The 22,433-nt window shown below is 40.7% G+C and overlaps 1 protein-coding gene across 1 annotated transcript in view; it reads right to left on the minus strand.

Annotated features, from left to right (window-relative positions):
* SLC17A6 (solute carrier family 17 member 6) overlaps positions 1–20,604 on the minus strand; it is a 31,500-nt gene extending 10,896 nt beyond the window's left edge. The window contains exons 1-4 of the mRNA XM_059474292.1: positions 20,154–20,604; positions 16,947–17,199; positions 15,865–15,983; positions 1,260–1,374 (exon numbers count right to left, since the gene is read on the minus strand). Of these exons, the coding sequence (XP_059330275.1) occupies positions 1,260–1,374; positions 15,865–15,983; positions 16,947–17,199; positions 20,154–20,239 (573 nt within the window). The 5' untranslated portion in view covers positions 20,240–20,604. The remainder of the gene's footprint in view (positions 1–1,259; positions 1,375–15,864; positions 15,984–16,946; positions 17,200–20,153) is intronic.
* Between the last annotated feature and the right edge of the window lie 1,829 nt (positions 20,605–22,433).

Consider the following 22,433-nt stretch of genomic DNA (forward strand, 5'->3'; position numbering starts at 1 on the left):
ACAGATTCTCTGAAGTCTTTCTAATGCAGGACTCATTTATCCAACCCTTATTTTCTTTACCTAACATTTAAAGCAAAATTTAGGAAATACTGATTAAAGTGACACTGCTCTACAACTAGAAAACAAGATCTATAAACATTTAGAAAATATACCCTTAAGAGAAGTTTTTTCCCTCTCTCTTTAATGAACCTACTTGAGCATATAAAGTAAGCATTTGAATGATATTATTTGACTTGATTTTAAACCAGCTACCATTTAGGTCTCTCTTCAAAACCAGCCTTTAACTTAGCAATGGAAAAATTAAACCTGCAGTGTTTAAGTTTTAGAAGATGTTATATGGAGTGTACAGTAATTCCTGATTAAGATTTACAAATGTACACAAATTTGTGATTATTTATGGTATATGCAAATTATGGTATATGCATATACATCATATCTATATATATTTAATATAGGTTATATAAAATAACCTATATAAAGGTTATATAAAAAGAAAGGAAAGGAAAGGAAAGGAAAGGAAAGGAAAGGAAAGAAAGGAAAGGAAAGGAAAGGAAAGGAAAGGAAAGGAAAGAAAGGAAAGGAAAGGAAAGGAAAGGAAAGGAAAGGAAAGGAAAGGAAAGGAAAGGAAAGGAAAGAAGGAAAGGAAAGGAAAGGAAAGGAAAGGAAAGGAAAGGAAAGGAAAGGAAAGGAAAGGAAAAGGAAAGGAAAGGAAAGGAAAGGAAAGGAAAGGAAAGGAAAGGAAAGGAAAGGAAAGGAAAGGAAAGGAAAGGAAAGGAAAGGAAAGGAAGGAAAGAGAAAGGAAAGAGAAAAAGGGGAAAGGGAAAATGGGAAAAGGAAAAAGGAAAAAGGGGAAAGGGTCAATTATTTTTCCCTCTTTTAAATTATGGTAAATCTCTTATTCATTCCAACAAAAACATAGCATGGTCAGGACTTAAGATATAACCTTAGGTTGTTGTTAAATATTTACTCTGTGATGCTGACCAGCAAGTAACTGTTGAGAATTACACCAGTATCAGCCTTATGCAGTGTAGGAGTTCAGTGAAACATCAGTGCTAAATGCATATCTCACTGGCTTCTCATTTTGCCATGACATTTCATAGCTGAAGGAAATCAAACAGCAGTAATTCATACATTGAAATCCTTTACACTCACCATCAGTAATAAATTTACAACCATTTCTATCTTCCTTGCAGAGCTACAGCTGCTAGTTAAAGGCTAACAAACACTATTACATTTATTAGTTTTACAGTTTTCCATACCTCCACAAGGCCCTGCAGGATCCTCACGAAGATGACACATCCATAGTGCACCCTGGCTGCAGATGGGATCAGCATGTTCAGGGAAGATGTCAGCAGTATAGCAGCACCAAACACCCTGCAAAGGCAGCAAAAAGGGGAAAGGAAGTGACTTCAGTGCTCTCCCATCTGACTTGTTCTACATACATATGCTCATGTATCAATGTGGGTGTTCCCTACATGTGTTCTTTATATGAATGTATGATTGCACTGGAAAAGTGTCTGCTTCCAGCTAGAGTAGTAATCTGTCTGTGAGCCCAAACATGGGTATGTTCATCTATTTAGCATCATTTCCTAAAGAAAAATGTCTTATGCAATCACAGGTATAGATATTTTACTGTTCTTTATATGGGGAATGTACTGACTGCACTGGAAAAACGTCTGCTTCCATCTAGTGTAATTATCTGTTTTGTAAGACCAAACATGGATGTGTTTCAATCTATTTAGCATCATTTCCTAAGGAAATATATCTTATGCAATCACAGGTATAGATATTAATTTACCTATAAACACCCACTTTAATTTTCACACTAATTTCAATCAAATCTGATTGAATTCTCCACCCTCTGGAAACAAAGTTAGAATTTGTCTCCAAAGGGTGTGCTGAAACAGATGGTCAGCAAAAGAGTTTCTCGTGTGCTTAAATTGTAAGAAAGTGACACCATACATTCACTCCTTATAAAGCAGAAGAGAATTCACTTTCATACAGGCCAAAAGCATGGGAAAGAATTTTAGAGCTGGGATTTTCTTAGACAAAAGGGATAATCAATCTGGAAACACATATCTGTAGAAACCAGATAATTCTGACTGCTGTTTTTTTCAGAGGTTACTCACTGAAAATTTCTCAATTTGATTCCACAGCACCCTAATTTGAAGTAAAGCACCTTACAAAGTCTAAATAAATGCATGACGTGGTGATTAATTTTCAATTCCACTGATTTGATTGAATTTTTATTTGATTCCATTAATCCACCTCTTGTAGGAGGAAACCTTTTCCCCAGCATTATTGTGTCTTTTTTTTTGTCTAAAGCTACATAATGCAAATATAAATCTGATGACATATGACATCAGAGTATCTGATGTGGAACTGATTTGACAGAAACCTTTGACCTCCACTTGTGTTCTTCAGAAACTGGTACAGTGCCATGAGTCACTGAGAAACAGACCTTGGGCTAAAGATGCATGATGAAAGTCCTCCTCAAAGGCACAATATTCCACATTCTGTATTGTGAAAAATGCATGTATTTTATGAGTGGCTTTTGGCAAATATTGAAATGAATATTGTATGTGTTGTGTTAGAAAGTTATGCTGTATTAATTCTCTTAAGTAGTGTCTTAAATATAGTTTAAGTTATAAAAAATGGTACAATAGAAACTGTGCTATGTAGGATACTTTTTTTAAAGAAAAGATTCACACTGAGACAGCAGCCACAGGACACCTGAATCTTTCAGAGAAAGAGAATTTATTGGTCCCTTATCAGAAGAAACGAACTTCTTCCCGCCTCGAAGGCGCTGTTAAGATTCAGAGGAAGAAGCTGACACTGCCCAGACAGAATCCTGTGTTTGAATGGAATTTATGCATCATGGATGAGGTGTATGAATATGCAACAGGCTGTTGCTTTTAAGGGTTCATCCTCTGTTAACGTGGGTCCTTTTCTGGGCTTATTTTGCCCAGAAAGAGGTACCTGGACATCCATAACTCTTTTTCTCTATTGTCTCATATTGTCCTAATCCAAATTGTCCAAATTATTATTACTCTAATTGTATTACTATTTTTAATAACCATTTTATTACTATTAAACTTTAAAAATTTTGAAAACAAATGATTGGTGTTTTTCACATGTATGCAGAATCACAGTCTGAAAGAAATCTTCAAATAGCAAGCTGAGTGTATCCACTTTTGTTTGACCCATATTAAAGGGCATGGTAAGGAACCTTTAGGGCTACAGAGCCCTAAATCTCCTCTCCTCATTGTGCTCCCTTTGATCTCTAGGTCAATAAAACAATATTTAGCTGCCTGTACAGCATATTTCTGGCTCTGCTTGTCAGCATGTTCCATACATTTGCTGGTACCTGATTGTGTTGCACTGTGAGGAATATTCTGACCTAAATTGTCTTCTACTCTTGATTTCTTAACGTGTAATTTCTACTCCAAAACTACCTGCACTTCATTTCCTTAGAATTTAACACCTCCTTATGTTCACATAAACTCCAGTGGTGTCTTGTCCTGGTAAAATCACGTGAAAATAGAATATTTTAAAATGCCATCTCTTTACAAGGATGAGATTTACAAGATTGTTGCCGTAGGTAATGCTTCTTCAAGGAAATTCCCTCAAGTTTTTTAATCCTGTATCTGAAATCAGCTTCTACTTGCACACAGCTGAAAGCTGATTTTCCCAGAGCTGCCTCTGTCCTCATGTTTACTGAAGAGAAGATCTTTCCTTGAGTCTGCTCCTTCTCAAGACAAGGAAAATGTAACTGAAGGAATGGTCAGAGACATGCTTCCTCCACATTGAAATCTGGCCTGCATTTAGACACACAAGCACCGGTGAATATTCACTTACACCAGGGTTTGGATGATGAAACAATTCTGCAGCATCACTTGGGAGCCAATTCTCTCTCTGAACTATGCTTTATAACAATGACTTCCTCTCTCTCCTCAAAAATCTAATGATTTGAAAGCAGAATAAGTTAGAGTTAAATTATGATTCTTGCAAGAAATGGCTTTTTGATGCTTTTTGTGAGTCCCTATTAGAAGTGATGTCATGCATGGCAATTTTAGTGAGTCCATTTCCTCTATAACTCTTAATCAAGAGCAAATAAATCTTCCTATATTTGCTTTGTATCTCTCAGCACACAATCATAAATATCATAAGCATTTCTCCTTAAGGCCCCTTAATCTTCTTAGCTTTATTTCCATAAATACTAAATACTACCTAACAATATACAGTGCTGTTTTTTGTAAAGCCTTACTCTTTTATTGCTTTAAATATCTCACTTAGCAATATTTATTATTATTTAGATCAAATAAAACTTATTTTGGGCTAAAGTCAATCAAAATATATTTGAATGCAGCTCACATTTGAATATATTTAGTTGGGAAATGGAACATTCTGATTGTTCCTACGGCATTTCTAAACCATTTTGCTGACTCACACATCAAACCCTCAAATTGTGCTATCCTTTTATTTTTTTTTTTGCTTACATTTTTTTCTTCTATTAAGCTAGTGATTTATGATGCTTTATGTTTAATGAGAGCATCTTGCTCAATTTTTCTACAAGGCTAATTCCAGCAGTGGGTTAGAAAGTTTAGATTTCTGATGTAGCCATGGCAAATTAAGCGCGTGTGTGGTTCCACTGTCGTTTCCAGCTTGTTTAGGAGTGTTTGTTCCACTGCAGTTTTGTACAATCTGTACAATCTGTACAAATTTGTACAATTTTGTACATTTTTGTGCAATTCTGTACAAGCGCCGCTTTGCCCTCCTGGCGTTCTGGTGTCACACTGAGTGAGGAGCTGTGGCCCTTGCTGGACACACATTTTTAGAGCTGCTGTGCCCTTGGTGCCTCGTCCAGATGTGTTTGCACAGCTGGGCTCTGGAGTCCCCGGGCTGAGCTCAGCCTTGGACATCCAGGTGGCTGCACTTCCATCCCGAGGCACCCTTGGAAATCCATTTCATCCTGGGCACGCTCCAAACCCCACAGAAGGCTTCAATGCCATGGCACAAAGCAAAACCTCTACCAGACTGAGGGTAAACTCTGGGGAATTGGAGTTATAGCACAGAGATAGAGCAATGGCACTGCCATAATTCTGGGCCCTTGCATTAGGATGGAATTAAAATGCCATGACATGTCTGCAGCAGCCCCTAGCCTTGCAAAAAAAATTCCTTCCTGACTCAAAATCAGCAACTGTGCAACTACATCTGGAAGAAAATAAACACATACAGAAGAACACAATAAATACAGTAGTAGTGTGTCAAGGAGAGGGGAAAAACCCCAAGAAATTCTGGTCCTCATAAGTGACCAGAAGCAGTCCTGAAACAGAAAAATATGCTTTATTTATCTATTTCTATATCTATTTCTGAGTAGAGTAGAAGTATTTCTACTCTATTTCTATTTCTACTTCTACTCTAGAGTGGAAGTATTTCTACTCTGAAGCTGAGCAGACTCAGTCCCAAAAATCAGAATCTAACACTGATCTTCAGTGTTTTGCTGACCCTGGCCTCAAAGGTCATTGACTGTGACTTAATCCTCCTGCAATATAAGGAGTAATAACAGCAAAATCTTATTTGAATGTGAGACATTTGGGACAGGAGAAGAGAAAGGAAATTACTTTGACAGCTCAGGAGAAGGGCTTAAAATGGAATGAGGTTGCAAGGGGAATTAATCTGTTTGGGTTCCAAGTCAATTGGCTCATTTTTCTCTTTTAAACAAAAGAAAAACAAGTGTATTTTTGGATTTCTAATATCTGCATCTGTGCAGCAGCACTGTTGTCATCCTCCTTTGTCAGGAAACTCACATTCCATGGGCACTCTGCAGTGTTACAGATATTCCGCAGAGTTTTCCAGATTTGGTTACACAGCTGGAGGCAGACTCAGCCCCCAAAGCGAGCTGGGCACAGGGCACAGGCAGATGGATGGAATATCCAGTTACACACAGGACAGCTGAAAGTGAGGAGCCCTCATCAGAGGCATCCTCTACCCCAGGGACTGGCAATGAAAATTGCTGCGAAGGATTCATGGAACATAAAACTAAAACGTGTCTATGTGTGGTGGGATCAATTCCTCATCTGAGCCTCCTGCATTTTTATTTATGCCAATTTTTAATGTATTTGATAAATTCCACAATATTGACATCTCTATTCTCTGGATAACAACAAAACACTGAAGATCAATGTAAAATTCTGATTTTTGGGACTGAATCTACTCAGTCTAGAAATAGAAATAGAATTAATCTTTTCTAAAGCATATGAAGTACCTTAACTAAATTTGTCCTTTAAAAAAGATTGAAAAGTAACTCTGTATATTTAAAATGATTTTTAAAACATTCCTTTAAACAAGAAAATGCTGTAGTTTTAAGATGTGTAAATATATGATCTCTCAGTGAATTATTAACATAATTTCATTAAAATTCAAAATAATTAAAGAACAGTAAGCCTTGGTCACTTACAACTACAAAACACCATTGCATGTATTTGAACAGATTTGGATTCAAAAATACAAAAATTTAGAAAGCATTCAATGGCTTCCATGGAAAATTAATTCAGGAGTGTAACTGAATAGTTTTTCCCCCCAAAGTGCCACTGATCATCATGTCATGGAAGATCTATCTGCTGAATAGGAAAGTTTATTATTTTGTTCATTTTCTAGGAAATCATAGGGTGTGGGTGGGTGTGTGGGGATGTGTGTGAAAGCATTTTGCATCACTACAATAAATTAGATTCAAAATATTATAATTTGGTCTACTCTGTCTGTAAACAGGAACCTATGGGAAATGTAAACTCTGGTTGTTTCTGAACAACCTCTGATTTGACAATTTCACATGAATATTGATCATATTCTAGAGGACATTATTTTCATTGGATGAAGTATGTGTATTGATCAAATACTTGATTTGTAAGTCATAGTTACAAATTCATTAGGTAAATTCATTAGGTAAATTTGTTAGGTAAATAGTGTAGAAAACAAAGACGATTGAAAACACAAGCTTTCTTCTGAAGTTTTCCCAACCCACTTTAAAGACTAGATGTAAAAACCTGCCATTATAAAATAAATTTAATTTATTTGGATTCAAGCTGGTGAGTTGGTTTACCGTTTTCCTTATAGAAATGACATGAAATATGTTGAAGAAAGACTTATTTTATGAAACAGATATAAAAACCTAGGCTGGGTTTTGCCTCTCTTCTGTTCTTTATTGAACAGCAATTTTTGGGAGAGTCCTTGTACACAACACAGACATGGCTCTGCTGTATTTTCACACAATCCAAACAATATTTTGTCTGAGAGGAGCTGCAAGGCTCAATGCTGTATTAAATGCTTCATTTTGTCCAGTAAAACACAATATCTAGAAAGAAGCAAGACAGGACCTAGCTGGAATGTCTGTGGGCTTTACAGCAGCTTTTCAGAATGTTTTCTTCTGTTAATGACAGTTTGTGATCAACTCCTCAACTTAGATTTTTCTTTGAATATATAGAAATTTCAGGGCTTAACTGACACATTTCTCTCCTTAGAAAGCACATTTCTACCTGTATCAGGTGTGATGATCAGGGCCTTCTAAGAGTTTGACACAGAACTTGTGCATTTTGATGGCCTGAACTTGCTGTGGTTCAATCTGCCAGGTTGGAAAATGAAAAAATCCCAAAATATTCACGAGACTTTGGGCAAAGCAGAGGATTCAAGGGGCTGCATCAAGCACTGATGTGAAATGCCATGCAAAGATTAAACCCATGTGAATCAGCAAGCCAGAAGAAGAAGTCCTTTACATTTCTGCCTTCTTCAAACCCCACTGATGCCACTGATTCCACCAAGCCCACAAACAGCGTTCAGGCTGTGTTTTCCATTGCCTGCTCACAGACCTGGTTTTTGACATGCCAACGTGTATTTTATAAAAACTTGGGCACTGCTGGATGACAGCATCATTGGAATGGATGCTAAACGTAAAAGAACCCTGGGTCATTAAATTCAAATTGTTGTTATTACCAGCAAGTGTATTACATTATGCTTTCATAAACAGATCAGTTTCCAGCTGAGAAGTTACCAGCATTTGGCCTACTTAGTAGTTTTTCAACTTTTTTTTTCATATATCCAGTATACATCTTTTATATATAGAATACATATATATTTATTCTTATATATAGAATACATATATATTTATTCTTATATAGAGAATACATATATATTTATTCTTATATAGAGAAGACAAATATATATAAAAGACATATATCCACTCTATGTCTTCTACCCATGTTGTTTTATTTTAATGGTTTTAATCTCTTCACTTTCCACAGCCTCAATCCTATTTTCTTTTGCGCCACTAAGCAAATCAGGTGCTCTAGATCTTGTCTTGCTTTTTTCCTTCATTCCTGTGCTCACTCTACCAATCCTCCCTCTTTCCTGACTGAATTCAGCTGGGGAATCTCTCAACCTGTGGTTTTGTTTTACAGCTCATTATATCTATATATTTCTAGATAAAGCTCTGACTCATTTCTTCTAGCTCATTAGCTTTGGGACAGCTTGCTCTTTAAATATGTAGCCTGCTAAATAATGTTTCAAACCAGGGCTGTCTCACTCAAATCACCTTACCAACATGCTGTGGTTCAACTGATTTAGAGATATATAACACATTTACCGCAGCAATCACCTGTAGGTTTAATTTTAAAATGTTTTCTGGAGTTGTTTGGGAGGATAACTACTATGTGCTGGACTCAAAAGCTGGGCATCTGTACTGCTTTTTGGGGTGTTTTCTGATTTATGGGGCACAGCTGATTGTGTCAGGACTGCTCAGAGCAAAGGCAGATTCCTTCAGAGCACAATGACAGTGACATTAGTGGTTTTACGCAATGAAAACAACCTAAATAACATTTTGTTGCATCAAACCCAGTGTACAAATTGTTTTGGACTGAAGTAACAAAGCAAATAGAGGTGATTAAGGATACCTGTTGCACAGAGTGTGTGCTATTAATGCTCAGAAGCATCCCTGGGTTTTGTTCAGAGACAGTTTTATTATTATTATTATTATTATTATTATTATTATTATTATTAAATTATTTCTTAGATACCACTGTTAATGCAGTATGGATTTGCGGAAACTCAGGACTAGAAGAGAATTGTGGGCAAAGTTATTTGACAGCATTGACATATTGGGACGATATAATCCTAATAAATAAGAAGTTTCTTTATCAGCTCGTTCTGAAAGGAGTGTCCTGACATGGGGGTTGGAATTGGGAGTTTTTTAAGGTCCCTTCCAAACCAAACCATTCTAGGATTTTCTGAAGTTATCTGGTGTAATTTTATGAAAGCTGTGTCATGGATTTTACACAGATAAAGATTTCAAAGGATTTTCATCAGTGGAGAAAGGAATGTAAAAAATAAGCTCAAATTTCAAACATAACCCTACTCCTGTAGTTATATCTCAACAAGGAGGGCTAAATTTGGAAAATTTTAGATTTAGTCCTGAAAAAATTAGTCAAGGATAAATGGAAGATTTGGTTACACTCCCTGTATTGATTTTTAAAAAAAATATATACCTATCATCTCACTTGGTCATTTCCTTTGTAACCTAAATACTCCCGATAATATTTGTCTTAGTCTAGTTGTCTTTTTCAGTCTGTAATCACCCTGTGGTAATCACATATCCTCTGGACACAGAGAGACATAGCTGTCCCAGGGTTTTCCTGGGAAGCTGTGAAAAAGCTCAGAGAAAGAATTAAAACAATTATTATCTCTCTTTCTGTAACTGTAATCTGTTGTTTACAGATATGATTCTCTGGTGGTGTTCACAGGGGTCCCAGGATGAGGGAAGAGATGAGAATCCTGACTCCATGTTTCAGAAGGAAACGTGATTTATTATTTTATTATATATATCATATTAAAAGAAAATGGTATATCAAAACTATACTAAAGAAGGAGAAAGGAGACATCAGAAGGCTAGCAAAGAAAGGAATGGAATGATAATAAAATCTTGTGACTGACCACAGTCCCAACACAGCTGGACCTGTGACTGGTCATCAAGTAGAAACAATTCACATGGACCAATCACAGATGCCCCTGTTGCATTTCACAGCAGCAGATAATGATTGTTTTTCTTTTACTTTGAGGCCTCTCAGCTTCTCAGGAGAAAAAATCCTAGCAAAAGGATTTTTCATAAAATACGTCTGTGACTTGATTCTCCAGAGTGTGCTATTCATAGTTCACCACTAGTGTAAGAGAAGATTCCTAAAGGCCAATCAGGTCTTAGGGCCACCATTGTTTCCATAAGAATTGTAGATTTCTAATAATAAAGTGCCTTTTCATGCCTCCTGATGATGGAGTCTCTGTGTCACCTTTGGCTGTCCCCAGTACCCCTTTGGTGATAATAACCCTGCTTTTGTTAACTTTTACTTGTGTTTATGTATTTCAAATTAACTAAGCAGACCTGAAGCCATCATGGGGAGGCACTGTTTAGCTATTATATGGCACATACAGTCGTTCTGATTTATTTCTAGTACAGGCTCTTTCCCAATGACTCTGTTGACCCATCTCCTGTGAACATCCCCCTGTGAAACGCTCACCCTGACAATTTATGTTTTCCTAAATATAAATGCAGACAGAATGCAGTGTTCTGTTCTGAATTGGGCCTTTAATTTGCATGAAACAGCACAGGGCACAGGGCAATCCCACAAAACTGGGATTGTGCCATGAATATTGGAGTGGAAGATGAGCTCAGCCACCCAAAAACCAGAGACAATAATCTACCTTTGCCATTAGAGAGGAACACTTGTTCCCTAGGCTGAACATACTTCATAGGAGAATTGCTTAAAACTGAACTGAGTCTGTGGCCAGAAGCCATGTACAACAGCTTTATTTGGCTTTCTTAAATCAAGATAAAGCAGGTTATTTTCATTGATATGTGTGTATGGGAGGAGGGGGATGTGTCTCTGTGCTCCTCGCACTAAATCCTATTAGGAGCCCTTCATGAGGCATTAATATGTAAGAGCCGACCTCCCGCCACCTAATCCAGTTTAATAAGGGCTTGGATACATTATTAATTTTTGTCACACATCTGAGGCCCCCTTTTACCAAGCAAAACCCCCACCCAAATCCCTTGTTGCATCATTAAATTGTGGAAACAGCTTCATCACTCGTGACAGAGAAATGGAAGGGCCCTGAACCATATGGCAGAGGCAGCACCAGTCTCCCCTGCGCCCTTCCTGGTCACACTGGGACTCAAAGGATCTGCACTGAGCAGGGTGACAGAGCCATCCTGGGGGGTTTTGTGCAGTTTTGGCTCCTTTGCCTGGAGCAGAGGAGCCCAGAGCAGTGCCAGGCTGGAGAGCAGCCCGGCCTGCAGGATTTGGGGATGGGTGTGAAATGTGGGGCTGGCAAGGGCAGCTCTGGGGCTCCCTCGCGATGCAGGGTCAGCTCAAGTCCTCAGGAGTTCAGAAGTTGGCACTTGTTTAATCAGCCTCTAATCCCCTGCTCGTGATGTGAATTAATCTTTGTTTGCAAAGCAGAAAATACAAAACGTGCCTGCCTGCTAAAAGAATGGAATAATTTCTGTTTTTAAAATAGGGAAATGTAAAGATGTGCACTTCTGGACATCTTTCCATTGTATCTCTAAACCTATACTTGATCTTAAATGTTTATGCTTGCCCTAATTAAAGCAGAGTTAGGGAGATTCTGATTTCACTGACATGCCAATGACAGTTTCAGTGAAAATCTGTGGGACTGAGACAAGGTGCACTGACAGTTGTCTGAAATATCATTCATTTTATTCACACAAATAATCCTATCAGATTACTGGCTGGAAAGAAGGACTCAGCCTTTAATAACAAGAAGAATGGCACTTGAGAAACAAAGATTAATTTGAAGTGAAATGCTAACTTGCATAATTTCATTCAGATTAGAATGACAATGATTAAGAGTTCAGCATAGATGAGAGATAATTACATTGTGGAGAAATGCAGTGTGGTCATGTAGTTACATTTTTTAATGTGAATACTGCCAGGACTTGAGCTTTGACAGATAATAGGAAATATATGTCATTATCACAGGTGATTTTAGCTTTTGAAAAATTGGTATTCTATTCTGTCCTTTGGGTCTCTTTGTGTCAGAAGGTTCTCGTGTTTGAGTACACACAAATGAGCTAAAACCCTTACTCAGCTTCATTGTATAAAAAATAAGCTGTGATTATTGCAGATTTACTTTTGAAAAAAATGCTTGGCACATACAGTCAAAACTGATATTTCTATTTTAAATGTGTAACTGCATTGGGAATTGACTCTCTATTGCATAACCTAACAATGCCCCATTAATTTCAAATAATCTTTCCTGATTTACAGCAAATCTTTAAACAGTTCACTTAGGAAATCAGTGAGGAAATACTGCCACAGCATTTCAGTGCTGCTTTTGGGGTTTGTTACAGATTTCCAACATAAAGGATATTTAAAGGGTGTATCAGAAGTTTAAAATATAATAATACTCAAATTATCTTGAGATGAGGTGATAAAACTGAGCACAGTTTCGCACCTTCCCATATGTGTGTGACAGCACAGCAGATAATTTATTCACAGACAGCTGCAATAGCATGAATGTGAAATGGGGAATAATAATTTCCATTTATTAAATTTCTAGATTATAAACAAAACATGTGCTTTTTTATGGGACCATGTAGCCTAAAATTCACTATGGCAACAGCCCTTAACACTTGTTTATCCCTTGTATTTTGATTATTTATCCCTCTACTGCAAACATTTCACAATAGCTAAAATATAACCTCCATTATAGGAATTTAAAACCCAATGAAAAAGACTACAACGTAATTTCTCTGCTTGGACCAGTAGTGGGTAGTCATTATTGTTACTATTTAAGCTTTTTTTTCATTTGTAGGGCTGTCAATTGCTGATTCTTGTCATCTCTTTCCAAAGAGATGGACCAAAGCATACACTTATACCAAGCAATTCTCCCAGTGGAGTTATTATCAGATTACCAGATTATCTCCTAGTAATGTTTTTATGTACATGTGCCCTGAATACACAGTTCTTGCTGTTTCTTTCACTAGGCATCTCTTTATACTGTCATTTTTGAAGCAATTCAAGATCTCTAAAGCAATCTCTAATTTTCCAACGCCCATACTACTACTGTACACTGTTTCTACTGTAGATCTGTCTAAAAGATATTTATCTAGAGACCATTTTATGCTTTAGCCACACTCTCTCCTTCCTCTCAGTCTCAAGCACACATGAGCCATTTTTTGAAGCAATTAAAGATCCCTAAAGCAATCTCTAATTTTTCCACACCCATACTGGTATCAATGTGTCCAAACTACCCACAAAAAAAATCCGAGGTCAAAATCATTGACTTAAACACACTCATTGCTAAATAAAGGCAAATAAACATTTGGGATGACACTGATTACTTTAGTAGAGCATTAGCATTACTCTGGTAGAGCTGGAAGCTTGCGATGTGTTTCCAGTCCCACATGGCTCAAGACCCCACTCAGTGAGGCTCCTTTTCAGAGGGGTCCTTCCATCTCTGATGTTACCTTGCCCTCAAGTGTCATCTATTGAGCAGAATTCAGTCAACCAAAAGGTAAATACATCATCTGATCGACTGGATCCTGTGGTACCCACAAGTTTATCAGCACTTCTGCATATTCCCCAAATGACTGATGAAATGTGAAGACCACACTGAGTATCAGCAGTATCATGATGGTGTCTGAATCTTTGAGAGGTTCATAAATTCTAGATAATCGTATAATTATCAGTCCCCCAAGGGGAAAAACATCACTGGTCCAGTTACAGTCACTGACTTGGCTGTGGAAAGCACAAAAAGAAGAGAAGGTGTTCATCACACCACCACTGGGTTCCCTACAGGACACACGGGCAATGAGATGTCTGGGAATGATAAAACACACCTGAAGGGCTTCCACAGCAATAACACCTAACTAGACAAAATACACCAACCCTAACTGGAGTAGTCCTCAGCTATTGTCATTAATGTAAATGTTTGTGAAAAGGAGAAAAATCTGACTCGATATGACAACCTGTGTGCTTCTGCTACTGACTTTGCCTGGCAGTGTCCCCGCCATTGTCTTGCAAATCTCTGTAGTTGCACCCCTTAACATCTGAATTGCTTCAAATGGCTTTTCTGGTGTTGTTTGGGTGAATGAAGACAGCTTTTAATTCTCTGGGTCAGATTCTGAAGCCTTTACTCAACCAAAACTCCAATTAACCCTGAGTAGTTACAGACTGTGTAAAGATTCGAAAATGATTAAGGAGGAAGAAGAGGTAAATAACCCTTTAAATGGCTGTTAATGGCTGTTTGAAAGAGTCTTTCAGATTTCTGAACCTCTGTCTTGTAAACAGAAGGACAATGGACACCCCAGTTTAAAAACTATACGTTTTGATTTATTTGTTTTTAAGGGTAGGATATTATTGTTTCCTCAGTTGCAGAGCATCTCTCTGTTTGTAAACACTCGTTTCTACTGTAAATCTGTCTAAAAGCTATTTATTTATTTATTTATTTATTTATTTAATTAATTAATTTATTTATTTAATTATTTAGGAGGCCATGTTTTGCTTTAGCCACACTCCCTCCTTCCTCTCAGTGTCAAGCACACCCAAACCATCCTGCTCACCAGGCTGAGCCTCTCTGCCCATGGCTTTGATTTATTTGTTTTTAAGGGTAGGATATTGGCTTTCCCTCAGTTACAGAGCATCTCTCTCTTGGTAAACACTCGTTTCTACTGTATAAAAGCTATTTATTTATTTATTTAGGAGACCATGTTTTGCTTTGGCCACACTTTCTCCTCCTCTCAGTCTGAAGCACACACAAACCATCCTGCTCACCAGGCTGAGCCTTTCTGCCCATGGCTTTGATTTATTTGTTTTTAAGGGTAGGATACTGGTGTTCCCTCAGTTACAGAGCATCTCTCTGTCTGTAAATACTCCTTTCTACTGTAGGTCTGTCTAAAAGCGATTTAATTATTTATTTATGAGACCATGTTTTTGCTTTAGCCACTCTCTCTCCTTCCTCTCAGTCTCAACACACACAAACCATCCTGTTCATCCTGTGGGTGCCCGTGCAGCCCACCCCTCACGCTGCCCACTCCTGGGAAGAGTTAAAGCTATTTACGGCTGAGTTTCGCATCCATTTGCACTCAGTGCCGGTTTGCAGAGTGGCGCTAGGACCTTTGCAAGCGATGAGCCCGTGGCATTAAGCAGGGATGTGAAAGCCTCATGTGTCTCCAATACTCAGTGGATCTAATTAACAGGTAGAATCGCACCCTGGGTGCTTGAAAAAATGCCAGACACCATAGAAACGAGTCCTTAAGTCCCCGGACCATCTGCACTTTCTTTTCATTGTGGAAGTCTCATTTAAGCATGTTTTTCGGCCATTCTAAATTCATTTATGCTTTAATGAAAAATTCCCGCTGACGGTTTTCCTTTTCATTAAAACAAAAATCATAAAATTCTTTAATTCAGTCATAGGGGGGAAAAAAAACCAACATAAAACCTCTCAAGCTTTGATGAAATAATGAATCTTTGAGTTTGCCTCTGAATACGTGCTGTTTGAATATCGTTGCCGCAACCTCCTTAAGTGACCTTCTAAAGGAAAAGGAAACCAATATGAGAAAATCCCCCGCAAGCTCGGGGGGGTTGCAGGAAGGAACATTGGGCAATACTGATGAAATAGCAATATTGGTGAAATGTGAAGTATTACACCATCACAGAGGAGCTCCGGGATAGCTTGCAGGCTGTCCTTGCCTCCCTAAGCCGAGATTTTGGTGGGGTTAAATTGGGGTACAGGGGAGCCCCGGCTGTGCGGGGTTAATTTGGGGTGCATCCCCTTTAGACACCATTTATTTGCTGTTACCTGTTGGCTGCCAGCCGGGATGAGATGTACCCTCCGGGGATCTGCGTGATGATGTAGCCCCAGAAAAACGAGCCGTGGATCATGCCCACCGTTTCGGGATCCCAGTTAAACTTCGCTTTCTTCCCACGCGAGGCAGCGGGGCAGAGGGAGAGAAAGACGAGAGGAAAGCTGTAATTGTGCCCCTCGGTCCGAGCCCCCCGTGGCAGGTCAGCAAACAAACCCAGGACAGCGATGGAAGCAGCAGAGCCCCGAGCCTCTCGGATGGGCACGGATGGGAATGGCTGGGCACGGCTGGGCACGGATGGGAATGGCTGGGCACGGATGGGCACGGCTGGGCACGGCTGGGAATGGCTGGGAATGGCTGGGAATGGCTGGGCACGGATGGGAATTGCTGGGCATTGCTGGGCACGGCTGGGAATGGCTGGGCATTGCTGGGCACGGATGGGCACGGATGGGCACGGACGGGAATGGCTGGGCGTTGCTGGGCACGGATGGGCACGGCTGGGCATTGCTGGGCACGGATGGGCACGGCTGGGCAGCGCTGGCACAGCCCGCACTCACCTCCTGCCAGCCCTGAGGGATTTGGGTGTTTAAGCCTCATCCCCGTTTACCGCATCTTTCTCACCGCTCTTTAACTCGCTTTAAACCTTATCGTTTCTCTTATCATTTAACGCCTTTTATCAAAGCCAATTAGCCCCGGTGTTTTCAAACATTCCTGCTGAACCTCCCCGCCTCCTTCACGGCGGGATGCACCCCCTAGCAGCCCCTTATTCGATGCCCTCCTTCTCCCATCCCCTGCGTTTATTTCAGGAGATAGCTGCGGTTTTCAAGGCTGTGTGGGACAGACACGGCGTGGGGCGAATTGTCCGCACATTAACAGCACAAACTGGGGCTAGGAACTGAATGGAAAAGTAGAAATATTCGGTAGAAGTTGTTTCTGCTTCAGGAACGGGATTCCCGTCCTTGGAGGGGGGCAGGGGGATGGACCGGGGAGCACCGGGCCCGGTCCCACCTGTGCCCAGGTGTTGCGCCGCCAGCTGCGCTGGGGACGACGTGGCATTCACGAGGGAAGCAGTGCCCACCTCCTTTATAATTTTTCCTCCTCGGTGAATGGTGCTGTTGTTGACCATGTCCACGATGGCCACCCCCAGGTTGCAGCGGATGCCGAAGGAGATGCAGAAGCCCAGGCCGCTCATGATGGCGATGATGTAGCGCCGCGGCAGCCCGAAGCAGGTGCAGTCGCACAGCGGCGCCTTCTTCTCGGGCACTTCCATGGGCTTCCCATCCTCCGTCAGCTCGATGGTGTCCCCGGGCTTCTGCCTCTTCTCTAGCACTCTGCCCGACACAAGAAGGGAAGGTCAAGGCCTGAAGGCACAACGATTTGGAGGCTTAAAATTCACCGCTCCCCTCGCTCCTCCGGCTCGGAGATTGATTCGAGGATTTGCTCCTCGCTTCCCATTCACCTTCAGCTGTTCTTTAGCAGTGACCTGTGGGAGTGAGGATTAGTCATGCCCGGCTCCCCCGGCCCTCCGCAGCAGCCCAGGGAGGAGCTTTGCCTGGGAATTGCTCATCTATCATTAAAGACTTGTGCTGGAATATGTAGGGCGCACCAAGCAGGCGGCATCTGGAACCACTGCAGAGGCGCCATGTTGGGCAGCCAGGGGCACAGACACAGAAAAAAGGAGATTTTGTTGCCTCGTGGAGGTTTTTGTTGCCTCCTGGGCGTTTTGTTGCCCCCTCTCTGTGCCAGAAACACCGAGGGGGTGATCCCGGTGCGCGCCTCGCTCCAGGTCTGCGAACAAAAGAAATGTTAAGAGGGAAAGACGGGAGGGAGGAGCGAGGAGGAGAGGGAGATATTGCTATTTATTTTACATTTGCAAAATGGCTGTCAGTGAAAAAAAAAAAAGCCAGGAATAAGAGCTGGCATCGCCGGAGAAGGCTTCCCCAAAGGTCTGCACGCTGGGAGCGCTCTGCAGGTTCAACCTGCCCAGAGCAGCCTTGCCCTCAGTCCCTCGGTTTCACTTGGAAATTGTGTCTCCTAGAGAACGATCTGAAGGAATCTGAAGGCTGTTTGCAGCTGTTTCCAATCAGCTGGAAAATACCACGAAAGGTGATTTAGAACATCCAGAATTCATTTTTTTTTTTTAAATCTTTCTAAATGCTGCGTCGGTAGCATGAAAAATCAGGTTTATAGAGCAAGTATCCCATAGTGAATCCCTTAATCTTCTTCCGAAATCACTGAGATATTTAAAATTTAGAAAAGAAAACCAATTTTGTCATCTTGAGAAGCAAATACGTGACGCTCTGGACTCTACAACCGCTGCCTCCCAAGTCTGCTGTAAAGTGTTTTCTCACTCGGAGGAGCATCTCTTTCAGGTTAATTCATCCGGCTGATAGGGCTGTAACACTTAGCAGAATAAGGCTTAAAAGGTTATCCGTGTTCGGGAGAAAATCCCTGTATTTTCTCCAAAAACTACTCAAACTACTCAGCTGAAATTCTCTTGATTTTTCTTTTCTTTTCTTTTTTTTTTTTTTTTTTTTTTTTTTTTTTTTTTTTTTTTTTTGTGCGTGTTATTTCCATGCTCAAAGATCGCGGCATTGAGAAATGTGTTAAAGTGGTGAATAAAATAAACTACCGTGGGTTTCTGTTCAAAATTCGTTCGAGTGGATAAAGGGTAGGAGTGTTTTCCCCCTGAATGGGCGTCTTGTCTTCGGAAATAGACTGGAAATCAATGTGTAAGAGGCAAGAAAATGGTTTAGATTCTAAGAAAAATAAACAAAGTACTTAATTGCCGTGAGCTGAAAAAGATTAGCAAATCACGCGTTTGTTACTCGAGGTGTGAATTCAAACGGAGTTTTGCTGGAAAATACAAGCACCGTTTCTCCATTATTCACCGTGTAGCTGCAAGTAGTAGAGATAATAGTTTTATTTAAATGTTGTAGACCCTATAAGAACGAAAAAAAGGGTGTATTTCCTAAATTACATTTTAAGCAGTTATTCTGGATTTTCCTTTTTTATTATCATTATTTTTCAGCTATTGAAAATGACTGAAATATAACCAAAAACCGTAGGAAATTAATTGCATTGGTGATGACTTTAATTTCGCTTTTGGCTTTTCTCAATGGTACACTTCCTATGAAAATGGAAGCCTCAGTTTTGTCTGTATCGCTTCACTGATATGTCCCCTTCCCTTAAAATGGCAGCAGAAGTTGTGACTCATGCTGAGGAACAGCCTGGTGTCTGTGCCCAGCACTGCCGCATAGGTATGGAAAAAAGATTTTTGCGTGACCTACCCTGGGCAGGCAAATCCGCAGTTACCTTAGAGCTGCAATTCGGAAAATTAAAAAAAAAACCCCAAAACCAAAAAACCAAACAAACGTAAAAAACCAAAACTAAACCAAAACAAAACAAAAAACCCAAACAAACAACCAAAACCCGAACCAAACTAACCAAACAGCCCAAGCCAAATATTTCGGGGTAATTTCCAGCAGACGGAACAATCGAAAATTGTTGGAATTTCACAGACTATTCTCAAACGTTGTGGAGGTCACTAAAGTCACCAGATTGGATGGAGAACGATGTGTGAACTTTAGTGCATGCACTTCATGGGTATGCAAGAATCTGGGTTTATTATTACAGGGCTCGAGGACGGTAGAAATGTTCTTTGCACGCATAAATATAGAGAAGTGATGCTTTTGAGTTTAGCAATTGCAGCTGTATATAATTTATAGGACAAGCAGATGTTTCTAAAGGCAGAGGGATAAATAATTAAAGACATTCCTCTATATGTTTCAGCTTCAGGAGAAAAAAAAATCGTTCGGATATAAATTATTTATACATCTCCACGTTTTCCTTCATCTGACGACGAATTACACAAAGGACAAGACTAATCAAAACCGTATTTTTTAAAATATATTTGTTAAGGGCAGGGGGCAAGATCCTGTGGGTGCATTGGGAAATTAAGATGGAACAATAATACAGGTTGCTGCTCTCTCCTGATTAGGATTTCAAGATGGGATCCCGTTTTTGTGGAAGAAAGGTGGGGTAATCTTTTGCTGCATCTTTACTGACACCATCTACGAGTCAGACAGGGAAGTTACGAGGGTGCCATATTGAGCAGCTTCAGCACTAGTTTCCAGCATCTAGATTATATCCAGCAGAACCAGAACGGCTCCCAGCCCTGCCACCGCTAACCTCAAAGCTTTCCACCTCCTGCAGCAACGGGCGCTTACGGAGAGCTTCCAAATTTTTCTGGCAAGTAGAATCCTATAAGAGATATCGCTCTTACCTGTAGAGTTGACCAAGCGATTTTCCAGCAAAATTCTTCAATCCCTCCTTGCCGGGAGTCAAAATCCTTTGTTTTACGGACTCCATTCCTTTGGGGATGCTCGCCGGATAATGCTCTGCTCTGGATACGGCACCGCTACGAGCAACGATGGTTCATATTGCTTTAACCTCTTAACTTTTCGTCCTCATTCGATGGCTATCGGTTCACCTGCGGCTCAAGGCAGAGCGAGAGGAGAGTGCGCGTGTGTGTGAGTGTGTGTGAGTGAGCGAGGTGGGGACGGCGTGCGGAGCCGGGGGGAGGGCGAGGAGCGCGCCTGTGTGCGGCAGCGGCAGGGGCGGCGGGGAGGGCGCGCTGCGGGCGGCCCGGGGTTCCTCCGCCGGTGCGGAGCTGCCGGGCTGGGTCACAGAGCCTCCGGGGCCTGGCGGGGCTGGGCAGCGGCGGCCGCGGGCAGAGCCATGCCCGGCGCGGAGCGTTCGAGGCGGTGCGGGCGCTGCGTGCGCCCGGCGGGGGCGGGGTGCGCTCGCCGCCCTGGGCAGGCGCTGCCAACTCCCCGGAGCCGAGCCGAGCCGAGCGGAGCCGCGCCGTGCCCGCGGCCCCCGCCCGCCACCCCTCCCTCCCTCTGCCCGTCTGTCCGTCCGTCTGTCCGTCCCTCCGTCCGCTCAGCGCTGCTCCCGGCGCGGCCGCGGCTCCGCTCTCCGGGCGCTCCGGCCCTTCAGCACCGCGGACAGCGCCGCGCCCGCCCCGCTCCGCTCCGCGCCTCGGGCAGCGCGGCGCTCCGCACACAGCCCCGCACACAGCCCCGCACACAGCCCCGCGTACAGCTGCGAGTAAAGCCCGCACAGTGCCCTCGGTGCCCTCGGACAGGCCTTGTGCAGGCGGCCCCGCTCCCGGGCACGGCGGGCGCTGCCGCAATAACGCTGCTGTGGTGCCACGAACAGATAACACCCGCTGTCTGCTTACACAGACACAGGGATAGGCTTGTAAAGGTCTGGGTTTATAGATACAGGCATAGCTTTGTATATAGGTATAGGTTTATATAGGTCTAGGTTTATATAGATATAGGTATAGGTTTATATTGGTATAGGTTCCTATAGATATAGATATAGGTTTATATAGGTACATAGATACAGGTCTAGGTTTATATAGATATAGGTATAGGTTTATATTGGTATAGGTTCATATAGATATAGGTTTATGTAGGTACATAGATACAGGTCTAGGTTTATATAGATATAGGTATAGGTTCCTATAGGTATGGGTTTATATGGGTATAGGTTCCTCTAGGTATGGGTTTATATAGGTATACAGATACAGGTATGGATTTATATAGATTTTGTATAGGTTTATACAGGTATACGGGTATAGAGGTACAGGTATATGTTATATAGATATAAGTATAGGTTTATATAGGTAGATATAGGTATAGGTTTATGTAGATACAGGTATAGGTTTATACAGGTGTATAGGTTTATATAGGTATAGGTTTATGTAGATACAGGTATAGGTTTATACAGGTGTATAGGTTTATACAGGTGTATAGGTTTATATAGGTATATAGGATAGGTTTATATAGGTATATAGTATAGGCTTATAAAGGTATATAGGTACAGGCATAGGTTTATATAGGTGTATAGGTATAGGTTTATACTGGTATATAGATATAGGTATAGGTTCATATAGATATTGGTGGAGGTTCCTGTAGGTATAGATTTATATTGGTATATAGATACAGTATAGGTTTATATAGATATATAAAAATATATGTAGATTTATATAGATACTGGTATAGGTTTATATAGGTATAGGTTTATATAGATACAGGTATAGGTTTATACAGGTGTATGGGTTTATATAGATACAGGTATCGGTTTATATAGGTGTATAGGTTTATATAGGTATATAGGATAGGTTTATATAGGTATATAGTATAGGCTTATAAAGGTATATAGGTACAGGTATATGTTTATATAGGTGTATAGGTATAGGTTTATACTGGTATATAGATATAGGTATAGGTTTATATATATATATAAATATATATGTAGATTTATATAGATATTGGTATAGGTTTATATAGGTATATGGGTATATAGATACAGGTGTAGGTTTATATAGATACAGGCATAGGTTTATATAGGTATGTGTTTATGTAGATACAGATACAGGCTTATATAGGTGTATAGGTTTATATAGGTGTATGGGTATAGGTCTATATAGGTATATAGGTGTAGGTTTATATAGGTATATAAATACTAATATAGGTTTATATAGATACAGGTA

Source organism: Ammospiza nelsoni, chromosome 6, assembly GCF_027579445.1.
Source record: "Ammospiza nelsoni isolate bAmmNel1 chromosome 6, bAmmNel1.pri, whole genome shotgun sequence".
Lineage (NCBI taxonomy): Eukaryota > Metazoa > Chordata > Aves > Passeriformes > Passerellidae > Ammospiza > Ammospiza nelsoni.